This window comes from Carassius carassius, chromosome 47, assembly GCF_963082965.1.
Source record: "Carassius carassius chromosome 47, fCarCar2.1, whole genome shotgun sequence".
NCBI lineage: Eukaryota > Metazoa > Chordata > Actinopteri > Cypriniformes > Cyprinidae > Carassius > Carassius carassius.
This window is the reverse complement of record NC_081801.1, coordinates 11,559,263-11,582,700: the sequence shown is the minus strand read 5'-3', so window position 1 is coordinate 11,582,700 and position 23,438 is coordinate 11,559,263. Positions and strand designations below refer to the sequence as shown.

At 39.7% G+C, this 23,438-nt stretch overlaps 2 protein-coding genes across 5 annotated transcripts; one reads left to right on the top strand and one right to left on the bottom strand.

Annotated features, from left to right (window-relative positions):
* The first annotated feature begins 7,997 nt into the window (after positions 1–7,997).
* LOC132130977 (S-phase kinase-associated protein 2-like) lies at positions 7,998–13,888 on the top strand. Of its 3 annotated transcripts, none has more exons than XM_059542887.1 (9): positions 7,998–8,787; positions 9,585–9,823; positions 10,378–10,489; positions 10,587–10,730; positions 10,835–10,969; positions 11,394–11,492; positions 12,473–12,600; positions 12,685–12,937; positions 13,039–13,888. In XM_059542887.1, exons 1-9 carry the CDS (start codon positions 8,774–8,776, stop codon positions 13,238–13,240), a joined length of 1,326 nt encoding a protein of 441 aa, XP_059398870.1. In that variant the 5' UTR covers positions 7,998–8,773; the 3' UTR covers positions 13,241–13,888. The 3 variants fall into 3 exon arrangements, with proteins under 3 accessions (XP_059398870.1, XP_059398869.1, XP_059398871.1); XM_059542886.1 differs by having other exon boundaries at positions 8,000–8,787; positions 10,375–10,489; XM_059542888.1 differs by having other exon boundaries at positions 8,002–8,787; positions 9,588–9,823; positions 10,375–10,489.
* Positions 13,889–14,402: 514 nt separating this feature from the next.
* nadk2 (NAD kinase 2, mitochondrial) lies at positions 14,403–22,177 on the bottom strand. 2 transcript variants are annotated; one of them, XM_059542889.1, is made up of 13 exons: positions 21,584–22,177; positions 21,210–21,550; positions 19,698–19,786; positions 19,519–19,607; positions 19,325–19,406; positions 19,157–19,240; positions 18,370–18,506; positions 17,515–17,602; positions 17,234–17,377; positions 17,090–17,145; positions 16,943–16,996; positions 14,820–14,943; positions 14,403–14,556 (listed from the first exon to the last, which is right to left on the bottom strand). In XM_059542889.1, the coding sequence occupies exons 2-13, from the start codon at positions 21,447–21,449 to the stop codon at positions 14,421–14,423; spliced, it is 1,323 nt and encodes a 440-aa protein (XP_059398872.1). In that variant the 5' UTR covers positions 21,450–21,550; positions 21,584–22,177; the 3' UTR covers positions 14,403–14,420. The 2 variants fall into 2 exon arrangements, with proteins under 2 accessions (XP_059398872.1, XP_059398873.1); XM_059542890.1 differs by having other exon boundaries at positions 17,234–17,329.
* Positions 22,178–23,438: the final 1,261 nt, after the last annotated feature.

Sequence of the window (23,438 nt, the reverse complement as noted above, 5' to 3'; positions counted from 1 at the left end):
GCGTACTTTGTTTACAGCTGTTACTGGGGAAACCTCCATTTCTCGCGCTTTATGTCTATGCTTTAAAACATCTCCTATTGGCAAAGAATGGATTTGCATTCTCATTAAGTCCGCCTGATCCATGCAGCAAACATATTTTGTTTGTTATCAAAAAATATCTACTCTAGAGGGACTTGGCTGATGTTATTGATTCTATTTGGAAGTCTACCGGAAGTTAAGTTAGGTCCGCAAAAGCGCGCATGCGCAGTAACGTTTGTTTATGTTGTTGCCGTTGAAACCGTCTATAGAGAAAATAATAACAGTGACACGATGACTCCCCCTCCCCCAACCTAGAACGTATCCCAATGTTACAGTTGTTGCAGTTTTAATGAACAGAAAAGCGTGTAGCCAGCGCAGCAGCAGAACTCGAGGTTTAAAAAAAAAAAAAAAAGTGGTGGGTACAAAATGACTCATGACGAAATCTGGGGGGGACACGTCCCCCCCGTCCCCCCCGAAATCGACGCCTATGATAGGGCAGATGGTTTAGTGCTACAAGGTGAATGTTAAGAGATGCAGCAGGGCCAAGGGAAGTAAACATGTGAAGGTGTTTAATCAACTCTATATTACCACCACGTTAGTGAGGATGGCACATCTACCACCGACAAAGACGGCTACATTACCTGCCAAACCTACCTTTGTCCTTCAAGCATCAGCTGTAGCGACCAGTAAAAGAAACCATTACAGTTAATACAAAAATACTGACAGAAGAATATATATTGAGGGCAATTGTTACAGTGTGACACGTCTAGTGTGGTGCCAGTTACCCGTTTCAATGTCAGTGGCCATCTGGACCAGTTCCTTGTCCGTCACCTCTGTGGTGGGGGGCGGGGGCGGCGGCGGAACCGAGGGGCGCTGGTCTCTGACGGACGTAGACAACGCTGTGGGGGGAGGGGGGTTGGGCAGTGGTTAGTTAATCCTGTACACTGAACCTCTGTTGTGTTAAAGAGAAAGAAAGAGATCTACCTGGAACTGCAGGCCGTGCTGGTGTGGTCATCAGCTTCCTGACCTTGGCCTGCAGCTCACCTGGGGCCATTGGACGCCTTCCCAGTAGGGCCGAGAACGTGGGAGCGATCGGCTTGCGGGGCGGCAGCGCGGTGGAAGCAGCGGCCTTGCTGGGGCCACTGCTGGTGGTGGTGCTGCTGCTGCTGCTGGGAGGTGGGGGGGTAGCAGCCGCCTCTGCCGACCGCTCCTCGTCTCGGCCCAGGATGTACTTCCTGGCGGCGTCCATCGAGGTCCCAGGCGGTGTCTTCCGCCGTAGCCACTTGACAAAGCTGCAAGACAATGATCAAAGATTAACACGCATATCAACAAGTCACAGCACCCTGTCAACAGTCCACTGCCCTTCACCACAACAGGACTTACGTCTGGTGCTTCTTCTCTGTGGAGTCATACAGGTCCTTCAGGGTGGCCTCCTTGTAGTCCCCAAAGCCAATGCGTCCTTGTTGGCCATAAGGGGGCTGTCGGAGGCACTTTTCTCCCGCTCCCGCTGGTGGCTGGCAACCAACTGCGTGGTGTAGCCCACGTCGTTCTCCAGTAGCCAACGGAACGTTTGACCCTGGTTCTTCCCAAACTGAATGCTGTGGCAGCCCAGCACCAGCATGGGATCACCAGGGTCACCGCCCTTGGAGACGACGTGGGCTTGGGCCTCCTTCTCCACCTCCTCCGGCTTCTTGGCCCTCGCAGCAGCGGCGCTCCCGCGTGGCCCCTTAGCGGCGATGAAAGCCACCGCCTCATCAGAGGCCCGCAGGAGAAGCTGCTGCGAGGCCGTTTTTTTAAAATTAGCAAAAACCATCTCTAGCATGACAAGAAATGACACAGCACAGCATTAAGCGAGCATTACTGGTTAAACTACATGTTAATTGCCATATTAACTGGAATATCACACATAAGTTTAATGACATACTAGTACTACACATTCACTATTGAAATATTAACGTTAACAAATTAACATAACGTAACACAACAGGTAAATAATGACCCCAGGGTTAGCCCCCCCATGCATTGGCAGCCATTAAACAAACAGGCTTATTGTTAATGCATAAAACATACACTTAAACTTCATCTTTAGATTTCACGTGGTGATATTATAATCTTAGGGGTCTAAAGATACTAACTGTATGGTCTTTTCATAATTTAATTTTGTTTTCAGAGATCGTCACATGTTGTCCCATTCATTTCCAAAGCATAGCATTACATTACATTATTACATTAATCTTTGATCAGACTGCGTGGTTATCTTCCTTAGACCCTGTAGATGTAGTTACTAAGTTACAGTTTGGAGTCGAAATTCGAAGTGTAAATATAGTTTAAATGTTTACGTTAAACAGGTCGCCTGACGTTGACGTTCACGTTAATTAACTAACGTATCTTTTAAATATCAAAACCAGCAAGACGTAATAATACATTGTCAAATTCCATTTCAGCACATTGTAAAAGTACTCTGGGAAGACAATGTTATTTCAGTACATTCGTAATATTCTATTTATTTTTGTTTTACTCACTTACTCACTCACTCGGTGACTCGGTTTCCGTCAGGTCCGGTTTGTTTATGGTTGCTATGACAAACGCTCGATAATCCGAGCTGCTGATTGGCCCAAAACGCTCGATAATCCGAGCTTCTGATTGGCCCAAAGCTGAAAACGCTCGATAAACGCTCGATTGAACAGAATCGAAATGCAAATACATTTTTATAGAATACTGTCATTAAAAGAATCCATTTGAAGCTAAACGCAGACTTTTAGACAAACTATGGATGGAACCTGCTATGATTACCCTATCTTTGAAGCATAAATTTGAACTTAACAATAGGTCTACATCAGAATCAGAATCAGAAACTTTATTGCCAAGTATGCTTGCGCATACAAGGAATTTGTTTTAGTGACATAAGCTTCCAGTAAACAGAGACAACAACACACAGACAAAAAAAAAAAAAAAAAAAAACATTGGCAAATAAATAAGTGTATAAACAATTGTGCTATAAATGATAATGGAATAGGATTGAGTGAGATGCAGGAATGTTCTAGGATGGAGGGGTAACAAATAAATATAAGGATATTGCACATTTTTGCATAAGTTTAAGTGGGAAACATTTAACTGTTCATGAGGTAGATTGCCTGGGGGAAGAAACTATTCTTGTGCCTTGCTGTTCTTGTATTTGCGGCTCTGAGGCGCTGGCCAGATGGCAAAAGTTCAAAGATGGGGTGACTTGGATGTGAGGGATCCAGAGTGATTTTCTGAGTCCTTTTCCTCACTCTGGATGTGTACAGTTCTTGGAGGGTGGGCAGGGGAGCACCAATAATCCTTTCAGCAGTCCGAACAGTTCTCTGTAGTCTTCTGATATCTGATTTTGTAGCTGAACCAAACCAGACAGTAATTGAAGTACACAGGACTGACTCAATGACGGCTGAGTAGAACTGTTTCAGCAGCTCCTGTGGCAGGTTAAACTTCCTCAGCTGGCGAAGGAAGTACAACCTTTGTTGGGCTTTTTTCACAATGGAGCCAATGTGATTGTCCCACTTCAGGTCCTGAGAGATGGTGGTTCCCAGGAATCTGAATGACTCCACTGCAGTCACAGTGCTGTTCATGATGGTGAGTGGGGAAAGTGCAGGGGGGTTTCTCCTAAAGTCCACAGTCATCTCCACTGTTTTGAGCGTGTTCAGCTCCAGGTTGTTAAGACTGCACCAGACAGCCAGCTGCTCAACCTCCTGTCTGTAAGCAGACTCGTCACCGTCCTGGATGAGGCCGATGACTGTAGTGTCGTCTGCAAACTTCAGGAGCTTGACAGAGGGGTCTTTAGAGGTGCAGTCGTTGGTGTACAGGGAGAAGAGCAGAGGGGAGAGAACACATCCCTGAGGGGCACCAGTGTTGGTGGAGCAGCTGTTTGACATGAATTTCCCCAGTCTCACTAACTGTTGCCTATCTGTCAGAAAGCTGGTGATCCACTGACAGATAGAGCTAGGAACAGAGAGCTGGGTCAGTTTGGTCTGGAGGGTTGTTGGGATGATGGTGTTGAAAGCCGAACTAAAGTCCACAAACAGGATCCTCACATAAGTCCCTGTTTTGTCCAGATGTTGCAGGATGAAGTGCAATGCCATGTTGATTGCATCATCCACGGACCTGTTTGCTCGGTACGCAAACTGCAGGGGGTCTAGTAAGGGTCCAGTGATGTCCTTCAGATAAGCCAGAACCAGTTTTTCAAACGACTTCATGACGACAGACGTTAGAGCCACAGGTCTGTAGTCGTTAAGTCCTGTTATCTTGGGTTTCTTTGGAATGGGGATTATGGTTGAGCGTTTGAAGCAGGAAGGCACTTCACACAACTCCAGAGATCTGTTGAAGATCTGTGAAAAGATGGGGGCCAGCTGGTCAGCACAGGTTTTCAGACAGGCTGGTGTAACGCCATCTGGGCCTGGTGCTTTTCTTCTTTTGTTTTTCTTGAAGACCTGGCGCACATCATCTTCACAGATTTGAAGAGCAGGAGGTATGGAGAGGGGGATTGCAGGAGGTGTTAATGGTTGTGTAGGGAGATGGTCAGAGTGGGTGTTGGGGGTTTCAAATCTACTATAAAACTCATTCAGGTCGTTAGCAAGTCGTTGATTAGCCTCAGTGCAAGGGGATGGTGTCTTGTAGTTTGTGATGGCTCTCAGTCCTCTCCAAACTGAAGTAGAGTCGTTGGAAGTAAACTGGTCTTCCAACTTTATAGCGTAGGTCTTTTTAGCCGCTCTAATCTCTTTGTTCAGTGTGTTCCTGGCCTGATTGTACAAGACCCTGTCCCCATTTCTGTAGGCATCCTCTTTGGCCTGACGAAGGTGTCTGAGTTTTACTGTAAACCATGGCTTATCATTGTTGAATGTTAAATAAGTCCTGGTAGGAATGCATATATCCTCACAGAAACTAATATAGGATGTTACGGTCTCTGTGAGTTTGTCCAGATCGGTGGTAGCAGCTTCAAAAACGCTCCAGTCTGTGATGTCAAAACAAGATTGTAAATCCTGCTCTGTTTCGCTGGTCCATCTCTTCACAGTCTTTACTACAGGTTTAGCAGATTTAAGTTTCTGCTTGTAGGTCGGTATAAGATGAACCAGACAGTGATCAGAACGTCCCAAAGCTGCTCGTGGAACAGAGTGATATGCATCCTTTATTGTGGTGTAACAGTGATCCAGTATATTACTGTCTCTGGTGGGACAGGTAACATGCTGTCTGTATTTTGGCAGTTCACGGGAGAGATTGGCTTTATTAAAGTCCCCAAGAATGATTAAAACAGAGTCCGGGTGTTGTTGTTCTGTGTCTGTGATCTGATCAGCGAGTTTCTGTAAAGCCAGACTTACTTGCGCTTGAGGAGGGATGTAAACACTAACCAGAATGAACGAGTGAAACTCCCGCGGCGAATAGAACGGCTTGCAGTTGATAAACTGCGTTTCTAGATCAGGACAGCACATCTTCTTTAATACAGTTACATCTGTACACCACCGTTCATTGATGTAAAAAGCATGTCCCGCCGCCGCGCGATTTCCCCGTTGATTCTGCTTCGCGGTCCGCTCTGAACAGCTGAAAGCCCGGCAGATGGAGTGCGCTGTCCGGTATGGCGTCATTCAGCCAGGTTTCCGTGAAACACAGAGCAGCAGAGTGAGAGAAATCCTTATTTGTCCGAGAGAGCAGAAGGAGTTCGTCCGTTTTGTTGGGTAGAGAGCGGAGATTTGCGAGATGGATGCTAGGCAACGGCGTTCGAAATCCGCGCTTCCTGAGTCTGACGAGCGCTCCCGCTCGCTTTCCCCGTCTGCGCGTCTTGAAGCGCTTGATCAGCGCCGCTGCTCCTCCGATAACAATGTTCAGTAAAACGTCTGTATAATAGAAATCCGGAAAAATATCATGTGGTGTGTTCTGCCGAATGTTCAGCAGTTCATCCCTGGTGAAACTGATCGTGTTTGTTAAACAAAAAACAGGAAAAACGAACAAAAACAGTACAAACACTGGAGAGCCAAGCACTGAAGCAGCCATGTGCGGCGCCATCTTGGATCTATTATATAATAATATTCACATATTCAGTTCAGTATATTACATAATATTCACATATTCAGTTCACATATTCTATAGATACAGACGGTTGGTCTGGGAACGCCCCCGTGAACGCCCCGTCACGTGATGTGAATTTAGCCCGTGGGGGAAAACATTGCCTTGGCGCCAATTGAAATAGACGGGAAAATCACGCCGAAGAGTTGCTGTGTGGTTTTCTGTACCTCCAATAAACTAACAAATTATGAATTGAAGTTCTACATCCTTCCTAATAAACATACAAAACCGGACAGGATGACAAAATGGCTAAGCAATAAGTTGTGAGGATGATCAAGGGAAGTTGTGGAATCCCAAGACTAAGCATGTGTATGTGTGCAGTCGGCATTTCATCACAGGCAGGCTATATTAACATCGTGTTCATTATTAACGTTATCAAAACTGTGTAAGGTTGTTTCAGAAAGTGGCATGCATATATAATTAGCCTTATCATTCTACCTGAAGCAAAACTATGTAACGTTAGCCTAGTGTCGAACATAAACCCACTCAAAAAAGCGTGTGGACACGTAACAACTTAGTTTTGTGTCAGAACTTTTACACTTTCATTCATAAATTCACCCTGTCTGTGTTTGCGAAACGATTGAATCGCGGAATCCAGTCAAAAATAGAACTTGCTGTATAAAGCAGAACCTCACGGAATTTGGCTATTTTTGAATGAAAGAAAGTGAAGTGACATTCAGCCAAGTATGGTGACCTATACTCAGAATTTGTGCTCTGCATTTAACCCATCCGAAATGCACACACACTGTGAACACACACCCGGAGCAGTGGGCAGCCATTTTTATGCTGCGGCGCCCGGGGAGCAGTTGGGGGTTCGATGCCTTGCTCAAGGGCACCTAAGTCGTGGTATTGAAGGTGGAGAGAGAACTGTACATGCACTTAGAGTTGTGACGTTCGCGAACGAACCGATTCTTTTGAACGGCTCATAAACATGAACGATGGGAGCCGAGTCGCGGCTGGAGGGGAGCCGTTCTTTCTGTCGTTCTTTTTTCCTATGCGTGTTTCACACAGATGCACACAAATGAGCTCCTCCGCGAGACAGAACAGTTGTAGGGGGAGGGGCGCACCCAGCGCAGGCCAACCCTTTATAGCGTGATGATATTAGTTATTAGTTGTGCACGCATCCTTCACGTGACTACTACAGTGGAAAAAAACCTGCATGCCTCTGTCATTGGGTATGAGCGTTGAAAAAAAGCTGTTTTGCACAGACATTCATTGCAGCCCACTTTGTTATTGTTCATTGACTTGAAGTGGCTGATGTCCTATTTGCAAAGTTTACAGTAGTAGTAGTATGTAGACATTTCCATTTTATTTATTCTAATTTTATCTACTTTAAATATTTTTTGTTTTCTATCAAAATGTTCTTGTGTGATAACAATGTTCTTGTGTGGAAGTGTTTGTAGTAAAAGCTGTTTTGCACAGAAATTCATTGCAGCTGGCTTTGTTTTTTATGTTTATTCGTGAGTAGGTATTGTATGAATAACATAAGTCAACGTAGCTTTACACACACACACTTTGTACTAAAGGTAAATCCAAAATAGTGATGTCACTGTCTAAGCAGAGGGATTTGTGCAACCCTATGGAATATAGTCCACACATGACAAATGAGGTAATAATCAATATTTCAGAATAATTCAAACTCAGATATTGGTGTGTGATATCTGAGTTTTAATTATTTGACTACAGATCTCACCTCATCATTCTTCCCAGTGATTATTTCCAGGATAAACTGAGATGCCTCCAAGCTGGCTTCTTAAAACTGACTAAATATTTAAAAGAGCCAAAAGAGCCGTTCTTCGCCACGCCCTCAGCTATGACTAGATGCCGACTGTATCTATTAGCCCTACAGTTACAGTATAGTCTATTATTTAAACCTAAAACATTTTACATAACATTTACCTATTTTATCTCACATTTCTGACTTTGTCTCCTCGCAAATGCAAATTTATAATTCAAAGCTAAGACTTTATAACTCGATTTCACTCTATTGCGAGATTTTCAGTTCTGAAAAAAGGCCAGGAGTATGAATATATAAAAATATATATTATATCATGGTTTCTATAGACTGCTACTTTAAAATGGTAATTTTATGCAACCAGATAGGCCCCGCCAACAAGAAACACCATGAGCTTTTGCAAACACATAAATTGGTCTATTTAGTTATCCACTTCTTAGCACAGAAGCAACAAAAAACATGTTTGCGGTATGATTGTATTTTATCTTTTCTAAAATACACATTGAAAGTCTTTCCAAGTAATGTCAATGATTATTTTACTGCAAAATAAATGTTAAGGCCTGCATGATTGTATGGTACAAATAATTTATAAAAAAATTATAATGCGTTTTGAATTTTACGTCTGGGATGAAAGTATCTTTAATTTTTGTATCTTAATGTCTTGTCATGTCCAGGTTTTGGTGTGTAAAGAATCGTATGTTGTTTAGTCCTCCACAGTAGAGGGCAGTAAGTCGATACTGCTCCGATACTCTGTCAGAAATGCATCACTTCCGGCGACCTACATGGGAACCAATGGCATCGCAGCAGGACAGGCGCTCGAGAGGCAGGTTTAAATGCGCCGCCCGCGAGCCTGCGAGCAGGACTAGAGGAGCCTTGCTTCTTCTGGAAGTGTGCAGAAGTGAAGAGTTCTATTAACAGTACAAAGTCAGGATGTCAAAAGATAGGTAATATGCTCTTTTTTTATTTGCTAAATCTATATTATTTGTATTTTACGCGTTTTCCTAAAATTGAGTGATGCGAGTGTTTCTGTTATCTAACGTTACATTTGGATTCTCCCTCCACTTTTGTGCGTTTTGTAAGTTCTCTAACTTTTTGTTGTATTATAAAAAATACGGTGGACAGTAATAAACTTATTTGTTAAAACATGATGTTAGATCGGTTGTGCATAGACCTGCAGGACGCTTTTTTAAAAATACATTTAAGTTAGTCGAATTTGCAGTTGGCGCGCGCTATGGTTCGTGTTGTGATGCCCGAGGACACTTTTTCCCCACTAATCGTGTATTTATATAAGCAAATCTAAGTTTTGCAAGTTTCATAAATATTTTTAATAATGTCATTAGTTCATATATAGTTTAGTTTTTCAAAAACATATAAAAAATATCCTCCATACTAACTTATAAGTTAGAGGTTAGCTCGCGACAAATGGCGGGCATCGCAGAAGTTGTGGAAGTGATCTCGTAGTTTACAGTTTAGAAACGACCAAAAACAGCTGTTGTGCCAATGTGTTGTTAGATATTGCATATTGTGTAGTGAGAAGTTATGCTTTTTCTATGATTGTTTTAGGTAGAACTTATGTAATAAGGACTGTTTAACTTTAGGTTTGGGAGATCGCGGTTATAGTTTAATATTGCTTTCTGCTGTTATAGCCTATGCTTTCTGCTGTTATAGCCTACATTTATATATCTTTACAACAACACGCAATGGTGGTGTTGCTTTTGCTCAACGTTTTTCTTGTTTTAAGTAGACCGCTTCAAGAACTGAGTGAGAATTTGGAGGGATCCCTGTGCAGGCCTCAGAGGGGTAAATGGAAAAGGCGGTCCTCGTGCAGTGGGGGTCTAGATACTGAGAACACGCCGAACGAGCTCATCCAGCAGTGGTCACCCCCGCACAAGAAGATCCTGACTTCTGCAAAAGGGAAAGAAAATGAGGAAAACGCATTTGTTCTTGCCAGACGTCCCAGGAAAAGAAGAGAATCGGCAGGTTTGTGACTTGAGAAATTGAACCACATAAAGCCTTTTATATCATGTTTGATGCATGAATTTCTATCATGATCTCCTTCAGGTTTTGTCTTATTGCTGTAAAATTCGGAAATATTTATCTATAATTTAATTATTTATTTGAAGTCAGCATAACTCTTTCTTATTATTATTATTTAAAAAATATTTCAACATTTAATAGTCTTAAGCAACTTTGGTGTACTTATCCATACATATTTTAAAATGCAAATATGATACATCAGGCTTTATGTATATCTACATCAGATATATAGGTGTGTGTGTGTGTGTGTATATATATATATAAAATTATTATTTATTTTTTTTATATGTAAAGGGAACATGGGACATAAATGCATGAACCAACAGCTTACCATTACCTTGTAAACTTCCACTTTGGTGGCCACTTACTGTTTCTCAAGATAATTTAGTTGCCATTTTATTAGTTAGTAGTTGATATTGTAATTGCTTATAAAAAATAACATGGTCTTGTATGGCCAGTAGAGAGTCTAATTTGTGAACTTGTTTGTCCCTCAGCAGGCTTGTGTTGGGACAGTCTGCCTGATGAGCTATTGCTGGGAATCCTGTCACGTCTCTCACTGCAAGATCTCCTCCGGACATCACGGGTCTGCAAGCGCTGGCATTGTTTAGCGTAAGTTATTCATTCATACACTTCTTACAAAGTTAGAAGTTTGGAAGATCACTGACCTCTGTTGCATGTAATAATAGTCAAAACTGTGCATCTGTAGGTTTGATGAATCTCTGTGGCACAGCGTGGACTTGGTGGGTAAGGCTCAGTTAGATGCTGAACTTGGGCAGGTTCTCTCATCTGGAGCCTTGAGGCTGCGCTGTCCACACACCTGCATTGGTCAACCCAGCTTTAAAAGTGCACGGTGAGTAATGCGTGTTTTCACAGTGCCACGGCAAAGTCATGTTGTGGAAGTGCTGCTGTTGTTGGCATCTTACGTTTGTAAATTTAGTGCATTTTAAATTACAGGAAACTTCGTGTCCAACATCTGGATTTATCAAACTGCACAGTGGAGACATCTGTTCTCGAAGACATCCTGTCACGCTGCAGACATCTACAGAATCTCAGTCTCGAAGGACTGGTGCTCTCTGATAGCATAATTCAGTAAGTTATACTCTAAAAGACATTTTAAATGTTTAACCGTATTATTATTATAATTTTTTATTATTATTTTTTGTTAGCAATACACATGTACCAGTGAAAAGGGGTTTTAATTGCAACAAATCAAACAGCATTAAGTGTTTGTGTTGAAAGACTTGGAGAAAACTATTCTTGCTGTTGGCAGTTTATTTGGGCTCTGTCAGTCTAACAAGTAGATCTCACCAGATGGTCTGCCAAACAGTCACATTTATTTCTATTAATGTATTTTATGGAGAAATAATTGCAGATATTTTTGTAGTGTTATTAGCCACTGGTAACATTTAGAATCCTTGAAATGTAAAGCTGCAGATTTAACTGTATGTATTTTATTTGCAAATTTAAATATGAACCTATGAAGACCTTGATCCTGTATTTTGCTGTTTTGCAGTTCTCTGGCTGAAAATACGGAAATTGTCCGACTGAATCTGTGTGGCTGTTCAGGCTTTTCCCCTGAATCGCTGGCTGAGATGCTAAAATCTTGCACTCGGTAAGGTTAACTTGTATACCATAAAATCTAAAATTTGTTTCCACAGAATTAAGCAGCACTTCTGTTTTGAACCTTGGTAATAAGCAATATTTCTTGAGCACCAAATTAACATTAGAATGATTTCTTTTGCATCATGTGATGTTGAAGGCTAGTGTAATATTTCCTGAAAATTGCATTAAATAATAATAATTTACATTTTTAAATATTTTCTAGTAAAACTCAGTCCTTTTCCTTTATTTTACAAATATTCTTTTTTTTCTTTTTTCCTTTTTTTACTGCATTTGATCAAATAAGTGCAGCCTTGATGTGTAAATGTGTCTAAATCTTACCAACTTTTATGTGTTAGTGTACATCCAAAGTCATCATCTGATACAGTGCACTTACCGTGTATGGTTTTACACTACTTTTATATCAGCATGCAGTTACATGTAGTTAATTTCTGTAAATACATCCCAGCATCAAATCATGAACACAAGTACAATGTACTGAATTTTTTTTTTTTTGAGTGAGTGAGTATGACTACTACAACATGGTAGTCAAAGACACATGGGGCAGTTGTGACCTAATGGTTAGAGGGTTTGACTTGTATCCAGATTTATTTGTGGGTTAAAGTCTCAGGTTTGGCAGGAATTTATGTCGGTGGGGGGAGTGAATATACAGTGCTCTCTTCCACCCTCAATACCATGTCTTGAGATCCTTGAGCCAAGGCACCAAACCCCTAACTGCTCCCCGGGAGTGTCTGTGTCTGTGTGTGTGTGTGTGTGTGTGTGTGCGCGCGCGCGCATGTGCTTGCTTGGATGGGTTAAATGCAGCGCACTAATTCTGAGTATGGGTCTCCAAACTTGGCCACACATTCACAAAATATAAAGTGACACCATATCTTTTCAAAGTACATCAAGCAATTTACCTCTAGTGTTCAAAGAAAATTATGTAAAAAATATGACCAATTTTAAAGCCCATCACTTTCTTTCTCTCCCCAGAATTGAAGAAATGAATGTGTCATGGTGTGACTTCAGTAATCTCCACGTTCAAGCCATTGCTGCCAACATTCCCTCCAGCGTCTCTCACCTGAACATCAGTGGTTACAGACAAAACCTCACCATGGAAGGTAAGGAAAGCAAGGAGTTCAGTGTTACGTAAATGCATTTGTAACCATTTCATACAACAATTAATGCTTTTTTTTGTGTTTCAGATGTTAAAGCTGTAGTAAAACGATGTCCGAACCTTACAAATCTAGATTTGAGGCAAGTTCATAATTTGGAAAGACGATTGTGGATCAAGTGCCTAATAGCAAACGGCTTGAGGTTGACATTCGATTATGTGCTTTATCTTTACAGTGATAGTGTGCTTGTGACAACAGACAGTTTCCCAGTCCTGCAGCAGCTTTCCTCCTTGAGACATCTGGCAGTGAGCCGCTGTTATCAGATCCACCCAGCTTCACTCATGTAAGACATTTGTTGAATTCAGAAAGAAAAGACGAGTATTTGTTGTTTGAGTACAGTGCCTGCTTACGAACACCTAAATATTCCTTCTCTTTTCTTTACAGTGACTTTGAAAAGTTCCTAAATTTGCAGACCCTGGAGGTCTTCGGGCTCATACAGGACAGCTACCTGCCCATTCTTTGTAAAGGTCTACCGCACATACAGATCAACACACAGCCTTTCTCCACCGTGGCACGTCCCACCTCGGCATCAAGAAAGGATCGCACGCTTTGGGGAATGCACTGTCGACTTGTGTACAAACATTGATGGTTTTAATGATTACAGGGTTAACCAAATAGCTTTTATAATAGTCCATATCTCTCTTAATTGTGCCCTATTAGAATTATTTGTGATTTTTAAAAAAAAATTATTTTAACATCACTGGCAAGTCCTTGTTTTATATTGTAACAGTTTCAATTTAGTGAAGATGACAATTGTGTTGGAGTTCCTGACAATCTTGAATTGAGTGGCGTTCTTGTTACATTGCAAAGATGAAGAGTGACTTAATGTTTGATACCAGTAGCTGTAATTTTGAAAATGACAAGTTTAGATGTTTATTGCTTCAGGTGAAATCTAGAATATAACGGTAGGTTCTGTTTGTCACTCAGGATCTGTTTTCCTGCCATGATAAAGTACATTTCCAGTTTCACTCTTGGATTATCAAAGGATAATCTAGTTTAGTAATAAGACAATGGTTTTATGGTAATCTTAAAAAGTTCCCAAATAATTTGAAAATACAGAAGCATTAGAACTGGTGCTTTCAGAGCAGAGAAAATATTGTGAATCTCTTCCATTTTTCGGAACAGTTTGAAAACTTGAATTTTGTACCACTTTGGATGTTGCTAGACGTATTTTTATGAATTGTTTACATTGTCTGAATTGTAAATAAAATGTATTGCTTTTTATTTAAAGCCACCCCTTTCCATTTCCGTTTTTCCATTTCCCTGTTCTTTACATTCCTACTCTACAAACAAATCTAAATGTTACAAATAAAGTGAAAATTTGCCCTATTGCGTACGTAAAAAAACTAAAATATAAAGAATTTTTCAGGTTGCTGTTTCAGACATTTTTTATTTCTACATTTACAAAATACTTCTGTGCACGTTTGGCACAACCATATTCAGTTATCTTTGAGTACATGTGCTTAAACATTTGCATCATCACATTTCTAAAACTGATGGCTGATCTAGTGATGTGACAATATAATGCTGGTGTATCTGGGAGGAAAAGTATTTAGTTTATTTCTGTATTCTACAAACAAGAGGATCATTTAAGCACACTCTACAGAAGTGTGAAATCTTGAAATATATAAATGTTCATTTCAACTGCAAACTCCATCCTCCCTTAAAACTCAGTGCTTAAAGAACCTGCTGTCCATCTCAAAGTCCGGCTTAAAAGACAATTATTCAGTCCTCAATAAATAAAAGAGTTTGATGTGTCAAAGGATTTAATCAAGAATGACCGTTCGCAACAGGTCCTCCTCGTTTAAGCTGATTGTAGCAATGGCACCATCATTAAACTCGAAGGACGTCCCACCATCCACCACCATGCAGGCATCCCAGCACCTTGAGCGGACACAGACCCTGCCCAAAACAAAAACATGAGCACAGCGTTTTCATCGGTTTTCATCTTGCAGGCTTGTTTAGTCACAAACATATGGAGAAACAGTTAATGCACTAGGTATTATGAATTAACAAACAAATTTTACAGCATTTATGATTCAAAATGTTCAGGTTTCATATCAGTTTATACAATTTTGAAATGTTACATTTTTTCTGTAAACCAAGATTAATATATTATTAATACTTAATCATTTTCCAGACAGTTGTGAGAAGATGGTACTCACTTTTTGGCAAAACCTCTTTGTTGGCTATTGGAAAATACTCTGTTGACTATTGGCTCCCTTATACTGAAGAAAAGTTTGTCCTCCTCTGGGTCAAAGATCAGCGACTCATTGTATGTTTCGGTCACTAAACATAAAAAAAAGAGACCAATTATTTAATGTGCAGAATATAAAATGTATACATTTAAACTATTGCAACAATGAGGAAAGGTCATTTTAAAGGTGCCATGTGCAAAAATTGAGCTAAAAATATTTAAAAAATTACCTACACGCATCAAAAGTATGAGAAGAAATAAGGGCGATGATGTCATTAAAAAAATGTAAAGTTATAGTGCTGCAGAGATATCAACCTTAATTAGCAGTAGCATTACTAGCCCCGGCCCGACAGGTGTCGTAATACCAGTTTCGGCCATGGGAGGCGGTATGCAGGCAACATAACCACCAGCCAACCTGCAATACACGAATAACTCGCACGGCTTGTGGGCGTACCTGAACCTGATGTCAATCAAGCGAAAGGATGGTTGAAGCCCTTGGCAAGAGACCACCAACCCGCTACAGGGAAACAACCGCGCTCGGAAACACAAATCAAATCCGATAAGAAAAGGAGCCGAACCAGAGTAAACATCGGCACTGCTTTCAATCGCTGGAGACAACTGATGGACCTGAAAGAAATGAGGTTCGACACCGAACTTGCAAGATTTCTTTTGGATTGGTAAGTTAGATGCTGTTAGTATTTCGCTAGAAGTTTGTTTTATATGTTTGTGTATTTTTTTTCGGGAAGTTATAACATAGTAATGTATCGAAGGCTGTTCTATAAACGTGCTAATGTTAGCGATGGCTAACCGTAGCTGCGTTTGATAATTAGCTAGCTATAACTTACCCATATTTTTATATCATAAGTAACCTGCTCTGTCTAGTCTGTTGGTCTCCGTGTCCTCTTTGCTTCGTGGTTTTCTGTACGTGAGAAAATTGATGTGTTGCGTGAAAGCGTGTGAAAAGAGTCAATTGCGTGTGTCTCACGGTGAATGCTTGAGAGTTGGCAGCTCTGGTCTGATGTTGACAGAATGCTGTCTGTCAAATTAATTTAATTCCAATAATGTGTATATACAACTCAATGTAATATGAACAAAACGAATATGAACATATTCACTGGTAAAGGTGAAGGGGAGTAGCTTGAAGATGTCATGTTTCAAAATCACTTGACATCACCCAACGTTCCTCTGGAGGCAAAACGTCCTCTTATAGCAGCGGTTTTCAATTTCTAGTCCTCGCGCCCCACTGCTCTGCATATTTTGCACGTTTCTCTTTGTTAACACACCTGATTCAGATAATCAGCTCGTTAGAAATGAACTCCGTGCATGAACTGTTTTTCAAATGTTCATTGCTCCCTAGTCTCTGAGCAGGGGAAATCTGTTGAAGTTTACCTCACATCGAAACATTCATTCACTGATTTGTGCTGTGCAGCGTCTTTAAACATGGACAACTGTGACATCATATACCTCTGTAAATCAATACAATTTAAATTCACGTCTTGCACACTTCAATGCACTTTGATTGGAATATATAGCTACGTTCGCTTCGAACTGGAATCATGGCTGAATATCCTGTGATGTCCACTTCGCAGGGCACTTATGTTCGAATAGAACAAATGTCTAAAGCGCTAAGAGAAACGTTCAAAATGTGCAGAGCAGTGGGGCGCGAGGTGTGCAATTGAGAACCGCTGTCTTATAGGCTTCGGCTATGCTCTAGTGTTGTTGTGAAGGTAGGGGCGGAGCATAGAGACTATGCGGTTTCTCGTTTGTTACTCTAGAGTAGACCAATTCACTTTATTGAGGCATACTGCCCCCATTTGGTATGGAATGTGGAGTATGACTTGATTTTTTTTGCCAGATATGACAGATGGCACCTTTAAAATACAAATTATATATTTCAGTCACGGAACACAATATAGAAGCCATTTATTTGATTTGACATTTAAACCATTTTTAAAATGTCATTTTAAAATACAAATGATACTTCAGTGACTGAGCAAACTAATAAGGAGTAGTTAAAAAAAATAAAAAATAAAAAAAACAATTTGTAGAACTATTTATACTTGTATATACAAAAACAGGCTTTGAACTTACCACTCTTAATGAACTCCCGATTTAGAGGAACATCCAAACCAGTTTTTAATTTACCTAAGGTACAGAAAAGAAAGATCATGCTTGATTATAAACATATGTAATGGAGAATGTGTATAATATATTAACTTTTGTTTTTGAGTTCCTAACCTATTCTAAGGACATCTTCCACTGCCTGCTCCACGAGTTTATTAATATTGTAGGACCTGGATGAAGGAAGAAAAAAAGATTCTGTAAGTCTTACATCTTTGACATGTTGTAAGAGCACTTCAGTACAGCACTGCTCTGACTCACCAGGCTTTAGATCCAGTTCCAGTGCAAATGCTAAGTCCTGAGCTCTTCTGCTTCTCCCACGGCCCCTCATCGATGGAGATTTCGTAGTATGAAGCCCTATGAAGCGAGAGGTTAAGATGGGGTTTGAAGGATTTATACTTCAACCTGTGGCAAACAGAAATCCACAAGTAAGGGGAGATGGGGGATGCGTGGAGCAAAGGAGGAAAAGTGCTTGATGAAAAGCAATGTTCATGGGTGGCGACTGGTTCTTTATATACTGAATAGTGGGTGGGGATAAATACCTGGATGACAGGGACTCCCCAATGAAGATCTCATTGAGCCCTCGGACAGGGAGTAGGTGAGGCCTTTCAGAACTGTCGTGTGTCCTACCTGTCACAAAAACATGATAGCGTTGTTATCTTTGTGCCTCCTGGAACGATATTTTTTGTAGTCTATACAGCACAAAGATGCCACAAACGTGTTCAGAGCAAAATCTAACAAAGTAATAAAATCAGGGTGGAGTTTTATTACTGCTTTTTTTTTAAAACAAAAAAAATATTTATATTTGATACACGCTATGTTATACTATTATGTAACGTGTCACCTGCATTAAACAAGAAAATGCCAGTAGACAAAATACTAAAAATCTAATTCTGAAGAAAACTTAAATTAAGACATCGAATTAAACGGAAAGTATAATACAAATTAAAACTATATTTATAAATTATACAATTATGATTATACATTTATTTAAAAAAAAAAAGCTAAATTTTCAGTCGGTTAATTTCATTTCATTTTATTTGTACAAAATATAACCATGTGCACAAAACTTTAATTTTGAGAAAAAAAACATCTTACTCAATACTGTAATACAGTAATGAAAATCAGCACAGAACATATTTAATTATTTTTTATATTTAATATTTAATTTATAATACTTTATAATTAATGTAATCATATACAACACATTCATTTATATGCATTTACTTTTCAAAATGTCCCATTATTGCACTGCAAATAACTAATTTAATCTAATACAGAAATAAAATGATATTTTGCTGTGAAACAGATCCTGGAAATTTCTGGACCATATTTGCAAAAATTAGAAGTGTGGATGAGAGGAATGTTTTGTTGAGATAGCAATGTGTACATCGTACTGCTCTGAGTTTGTGTGGTGATGCGGTGCGCCTTGCTGTGCTGCTCGAGGCTCAGCTGCAGCTCGTGCAGATCCACTGGAGTTGGGTTGATCCCGGTGCCCTCCAAATACATACGGATACGCTGGCGCCACTGCCACCTAATGGAGACAGTTACTTTTTAAAAAACAGAAGGAATAAAAGAGACAGGGGGTACATCATAGAAACAAAAAAAAACAGGTAGAATGATGAGAAGAATAAAAAAGGGGACCCAAAAAAAAAACAGGCAGTTCTAAAGTGGCATCATATGGGTCAAGTTCAATGTTGCCTGTTACTTTTCTCCAAAGTGGTAAGGCCCGATCAATCACATTTATTTATGATTAAAGGATAATTAGACATTTAATTTTATAGAATTGGTTGGAGTGGATTTTTATTTGTATGCCAGGTGCTAATCATCAGAACTCATAAACTATAATTCTTAGTGGATAAATGGTTTCGTTGGCACACAAACAAAAACACGTCCCTAGCTTAGAATACGGCTTAATGGGGGATTTGGCTTTCTAAGCTAGAAAGCACCTCCCCCAAGAGGAAGACCAATCCTTGTCCCATAAGAAATAGTTATTAGCTACTAACATTAGCTTTCCTGTGGGGTACATGGTCTATATCAATCTTATTTTTAATAAGAATTGCTCACTTGAATTAAAACTTCTTGAACTAGAAGTACTTTTGCAGAGTGCTTCTAGAAGAGGTGTTGAAGAAAACAACTGAGTGCAAATGGGATTACTGTGGAGTGTAAGTAAGAGGTACCCACCTGAACTCACCCTTCCTGAGTTTCTTTAAGGCCTCAGAAAAGGCGTGTGTATAGTGCACAGGCAAACACAGGTGACCTTCTGACCTTTAGATACAAAAACAAACACAGCTACATTATTTATTTTATAAAACAAATAAGAAACATTTATGATAGGGGATTTTTTATTACCTTTCTGGGTCTGTATTGACCCCCAATACAGGTTTGTTCTTATCATACACTTTACTGGCAACTAGTAGCATGGTGCCATCACCTAAGAAATAAAAATGTCTATTAGAATTTACCAAAAGAGAAAACAAGTTCTCATGTGTAGACTGGAGCAGAGTTAAAATGATCACGCACAAAAAGCTAAACCTGAGCTTTACCTCCAGCAGAGATGATGGCATCAGCCCATCGTACTGTGTCCTCATTATATTCTCCTCTTTTGACAATGCGCACCTCAATGCCTTCTTTCCTACAAAAATTAAAGACGAGCGGTTTTGAAAAACTGTTTGATGATTCCTTCAAACAATGTCAGAGTTTCCATTTCTGATCATCATCTTACTGTAGGCTGTCCACAATCTGTCCAACATTGTAGGTGTGTACATTATGTCTCTCCAGAAGCCCAATGTAACTGGATCCTTTCAGTGCAAGCTGTGATGACAATTTGAAGACAGGTTAAATATCATAAACGTTGGATTGCGTCTTAACATGGTCTTTTCACATTGTGTATAATGGGGTTATTTAGACTTGGACTCTGGACTTTGTAAAATCTTGCTGCAGGCATTGTTGGTGGCCTTTTAAATACTTAAGCCCATTTTGCTTGCTGCTAAATTGAACTGACGATAGTACCAGCAGAAAAGGAAGATCAAATATTAACGGACTCCTTTTATTAAGAAATATACATTTTCCTATAAAACACTGTCAGATTAGTATCAGTCAGTAAGGCGAAAAAAACAGTAGTGTGGTCAAAAGTATTAGATAAAATTATAGTTTACAAAGTTAACCCTTCAATACATCCAGATATATAAAGATACCATTTTTATGAAGATATTTGTTTATTTAATATAAAAATTTGCTGAAGCCGTCAACCTGCATTATTTCAAATTATTTTAATAATCACGTTTAACTGTGGAAAAAATACATTACCTATAATTCTGCAAAGAAATCTCCCGCATTCAGAAAATGACTACAAGCAAAAGTGCGCCAAAATAACCCTTAAGTGCCCATCCACTCCCATAAAGCATAACAAATGATATATGCTGAATTTGGAAATGCACAAAATTGTACTACTATTATTTATTTTTTTGCCACTGAAAGATGTAAAAAATAGCAAGAGTACAATGCTAGTGGGTGGATCTGAACCCAGCAATCAAGCCAGTTTTCATACGCACTCAAATGACTTAAAACTATGTGTCAATAGTTGGATATTTCTGCATCGTTTTTAATTTAATTGCTATTTGCAATGCTTCATGGGATTGTAGTTTGTAAGAATTTATTTTATTTATTTTTTTGCTTTAAACAAGTAAGATGATTGCTTTATGGCTTAAATCAAGACTTTTTTTTTTTTTTGGTAAATCCCTATGGGGAAATTGAATGGGAAAAATAATTCCTAAATCAAGGCTGCTGGAAAAGTGCAAATATTATATTACACCATCGCCAGCTGGTAGATTTTGAATCAGCATTTTGCAAGGGTTTTAAAGGAATGGTTAATACATATTACTTAAATGTTTAATAAAATTTATGACAATAAAAATGCATACCTGTATTGTACCTAAGGCTATAACACTATTAATCCTACTATACACAAACAGTCTGAAAGGACAGTGTGTTTAATGCGTAATGTATAGAACTGTGACGTTAATATGTAGGGCAACCTTATTTGGGTTAGACTATTAAGCGGGTTTACATTTCTAAGTAAAAAAATTAAAAAAGTAAAGTAAAACGCCTGTGGTTAACATTACCTTAAGAGACTTTACGTGTATTTTTATACAGCACCCGCCTGAAAAGCCCTAACAAGATAAAGCGGTGTGTCTGATAAACAGGTGAATTCAGCTCATCACATAGGTCTGCTTACCAACTGTTTAAGGTCCTCCTCGGACAGTCCCGCATAGCGATATCTCTGCTGCTCGAATTCATACCGCGTGGTCTTCGTCACAACAGCCACCTTCGCCGGTTTGAAGCCACATTCAGCTCGCGAAGCAACTTTACACGCGGCGGTCTGATGAAAACACAGACGACTACAATAGCTCCCAGTGAAACCCGCCACTAGTGGATTTCCATAGGAAAGGGATTTCCTTAAAGCTCGGGATAGCATTATACTACCGCACAATAGTATTGGGGAAAATGACCAGAAACCACAAAATTAATTACACAATGAAAACAGTCAAGTCATTCAGTGCTTGAATCCTGTCCTCCCCAGATCACCAGTCAAAACTACTACCACGGAAGTCATTAAAGGAGCTTAAAGTCTTCAATATGCTGCAGGTGCTTTACGGAGTAAATAAAAGCAATATAAACTGCACTAAACACACAAGACTGATTTATCTATGGGATTGTAAGGTGTTAAAGTTACTTAACCAGCAGTATTCAGTGACTGACAGTTCACCTGCTAACAAAGGCATAGCACCTAATCTTACTTTCTAAACATGACCACAACAGCTCTGACTGATCTGACTTTGGCCGCTCCGTAGTGTCTGAAGCACAGAAGGTCACGTTTTCTGAAGGTTTCGTGCACTATACTCTTTCTTAGTGTACGTGAACAGCTAACGTTAGCTGATTAACGTACAGCTGTCAGTTTTAGCATGACAACCTGGCCACCAACTCTACCTCCCCAAGCGCGGTGACCGATCACATCCCCGTCTATCTGCCCTCAGACATCTGAACGACGGAGAGCGCAAGTCTAAGCGATCTACGGAAACCCGGCGTTTAGCGTCTGCTTAAATACAGCTCTTCAAATCAAAAACTTCAGGCTAATAAAAACATCAGATCCCACACTCACACATGCCGCCATCTTTTGAGCACGTAGCGCTGACTCGGTGGGCGTGGCTTTGGATAAAGTTTTTTTTTGTGTGTGCTAGTGTGTCCATTCTGTACTGGATCATTGAAGTCTAGGTGAAGTTAAATGTACATTTAATACATATTTATGGATAATATCTCAACAATTTACTCTAAGATTTCTAGATAACAATTAAAATATATATATTGCAATAAACCATGATATTTGATATTTCTGTAACACTGTTTTTTTCCATAGTTGTTGACACTATGGAAAATTATATAAACTAAGTTTCATGACATGTAACAAGTTCTTGAAAAGAGTACTTTTTATTATAGGAGTTATAATTAATAATGAACTCAGTGTTTTGTAATGTATCCCCTAGTTTTTTTTAATGTACCTTACATCATATTATTTATTATGTTTATTGTTTAAGCTCAGTAAAAAAAATAAATAAATCGAATTAATTGCTGAGCAATGTGCGTCCAATTAATTGTATCTTCTTGTATCTTCTTCCTTGCTTGGAAGGAAAGCTTGAGCTTGATGTTCAAAGTGTTAAAATAATGTAGAAGGACGAATAGCAGGAAGACAAGCTCTTTCATTCTAAAAACTTCTTGACTGTGGAGAAATAGTGGTACCTTGGATAACTGCCGAACAGAATGCACGAGAGTTCTTAACCACAATGAACTACTTTGAACTCTGAAGCAAGATAGATTATAACCCTACCCTTTTTTAAAACGTCCCTTCTTCCATTACTTGACTGTGACTTAGCCTATAGGATGCGCAAAAAATCGCTACGGGAATTTTATTTAGGGCTCCACTGTGCTTGTGTTGTAAACTTACGTTGCATTCGATTTACTGTTTAATAGACCAGTTATATTTGTTTATAAAAAATTAATTGGTCATATCAATTTTTCAATTAATCAAAAATGGGTCTCCATACATCATATATCAGTAACGTTAGTTTCCCGCAGTTTTCGTCAAGACGTGAATAAGCAATCAAAAATGTACGTGCACTGAAAGTGTAAAGCGGCCCTATTGTTATGCAAATTCAATTACATTTAACAGACGCACAATAACACTACCATTCAGTAGCTCAGAGACACAAACCCAAGTAGAAAATGTTTTAATCTAGAACTCGATATTTTTTCACGCTCTCGTTCCCCATAACTGCAGTGCCACACAGTAAGTCAGTGAAGAAGCTACGGGGGGTATTTCCTTTCACTTGAGAAAGAGAAGCGGACAGCACACGGACAGACGGAGACACCGGCGCGCTTGAGGTGACGGCCACCAGCTTCAGTTAATCGG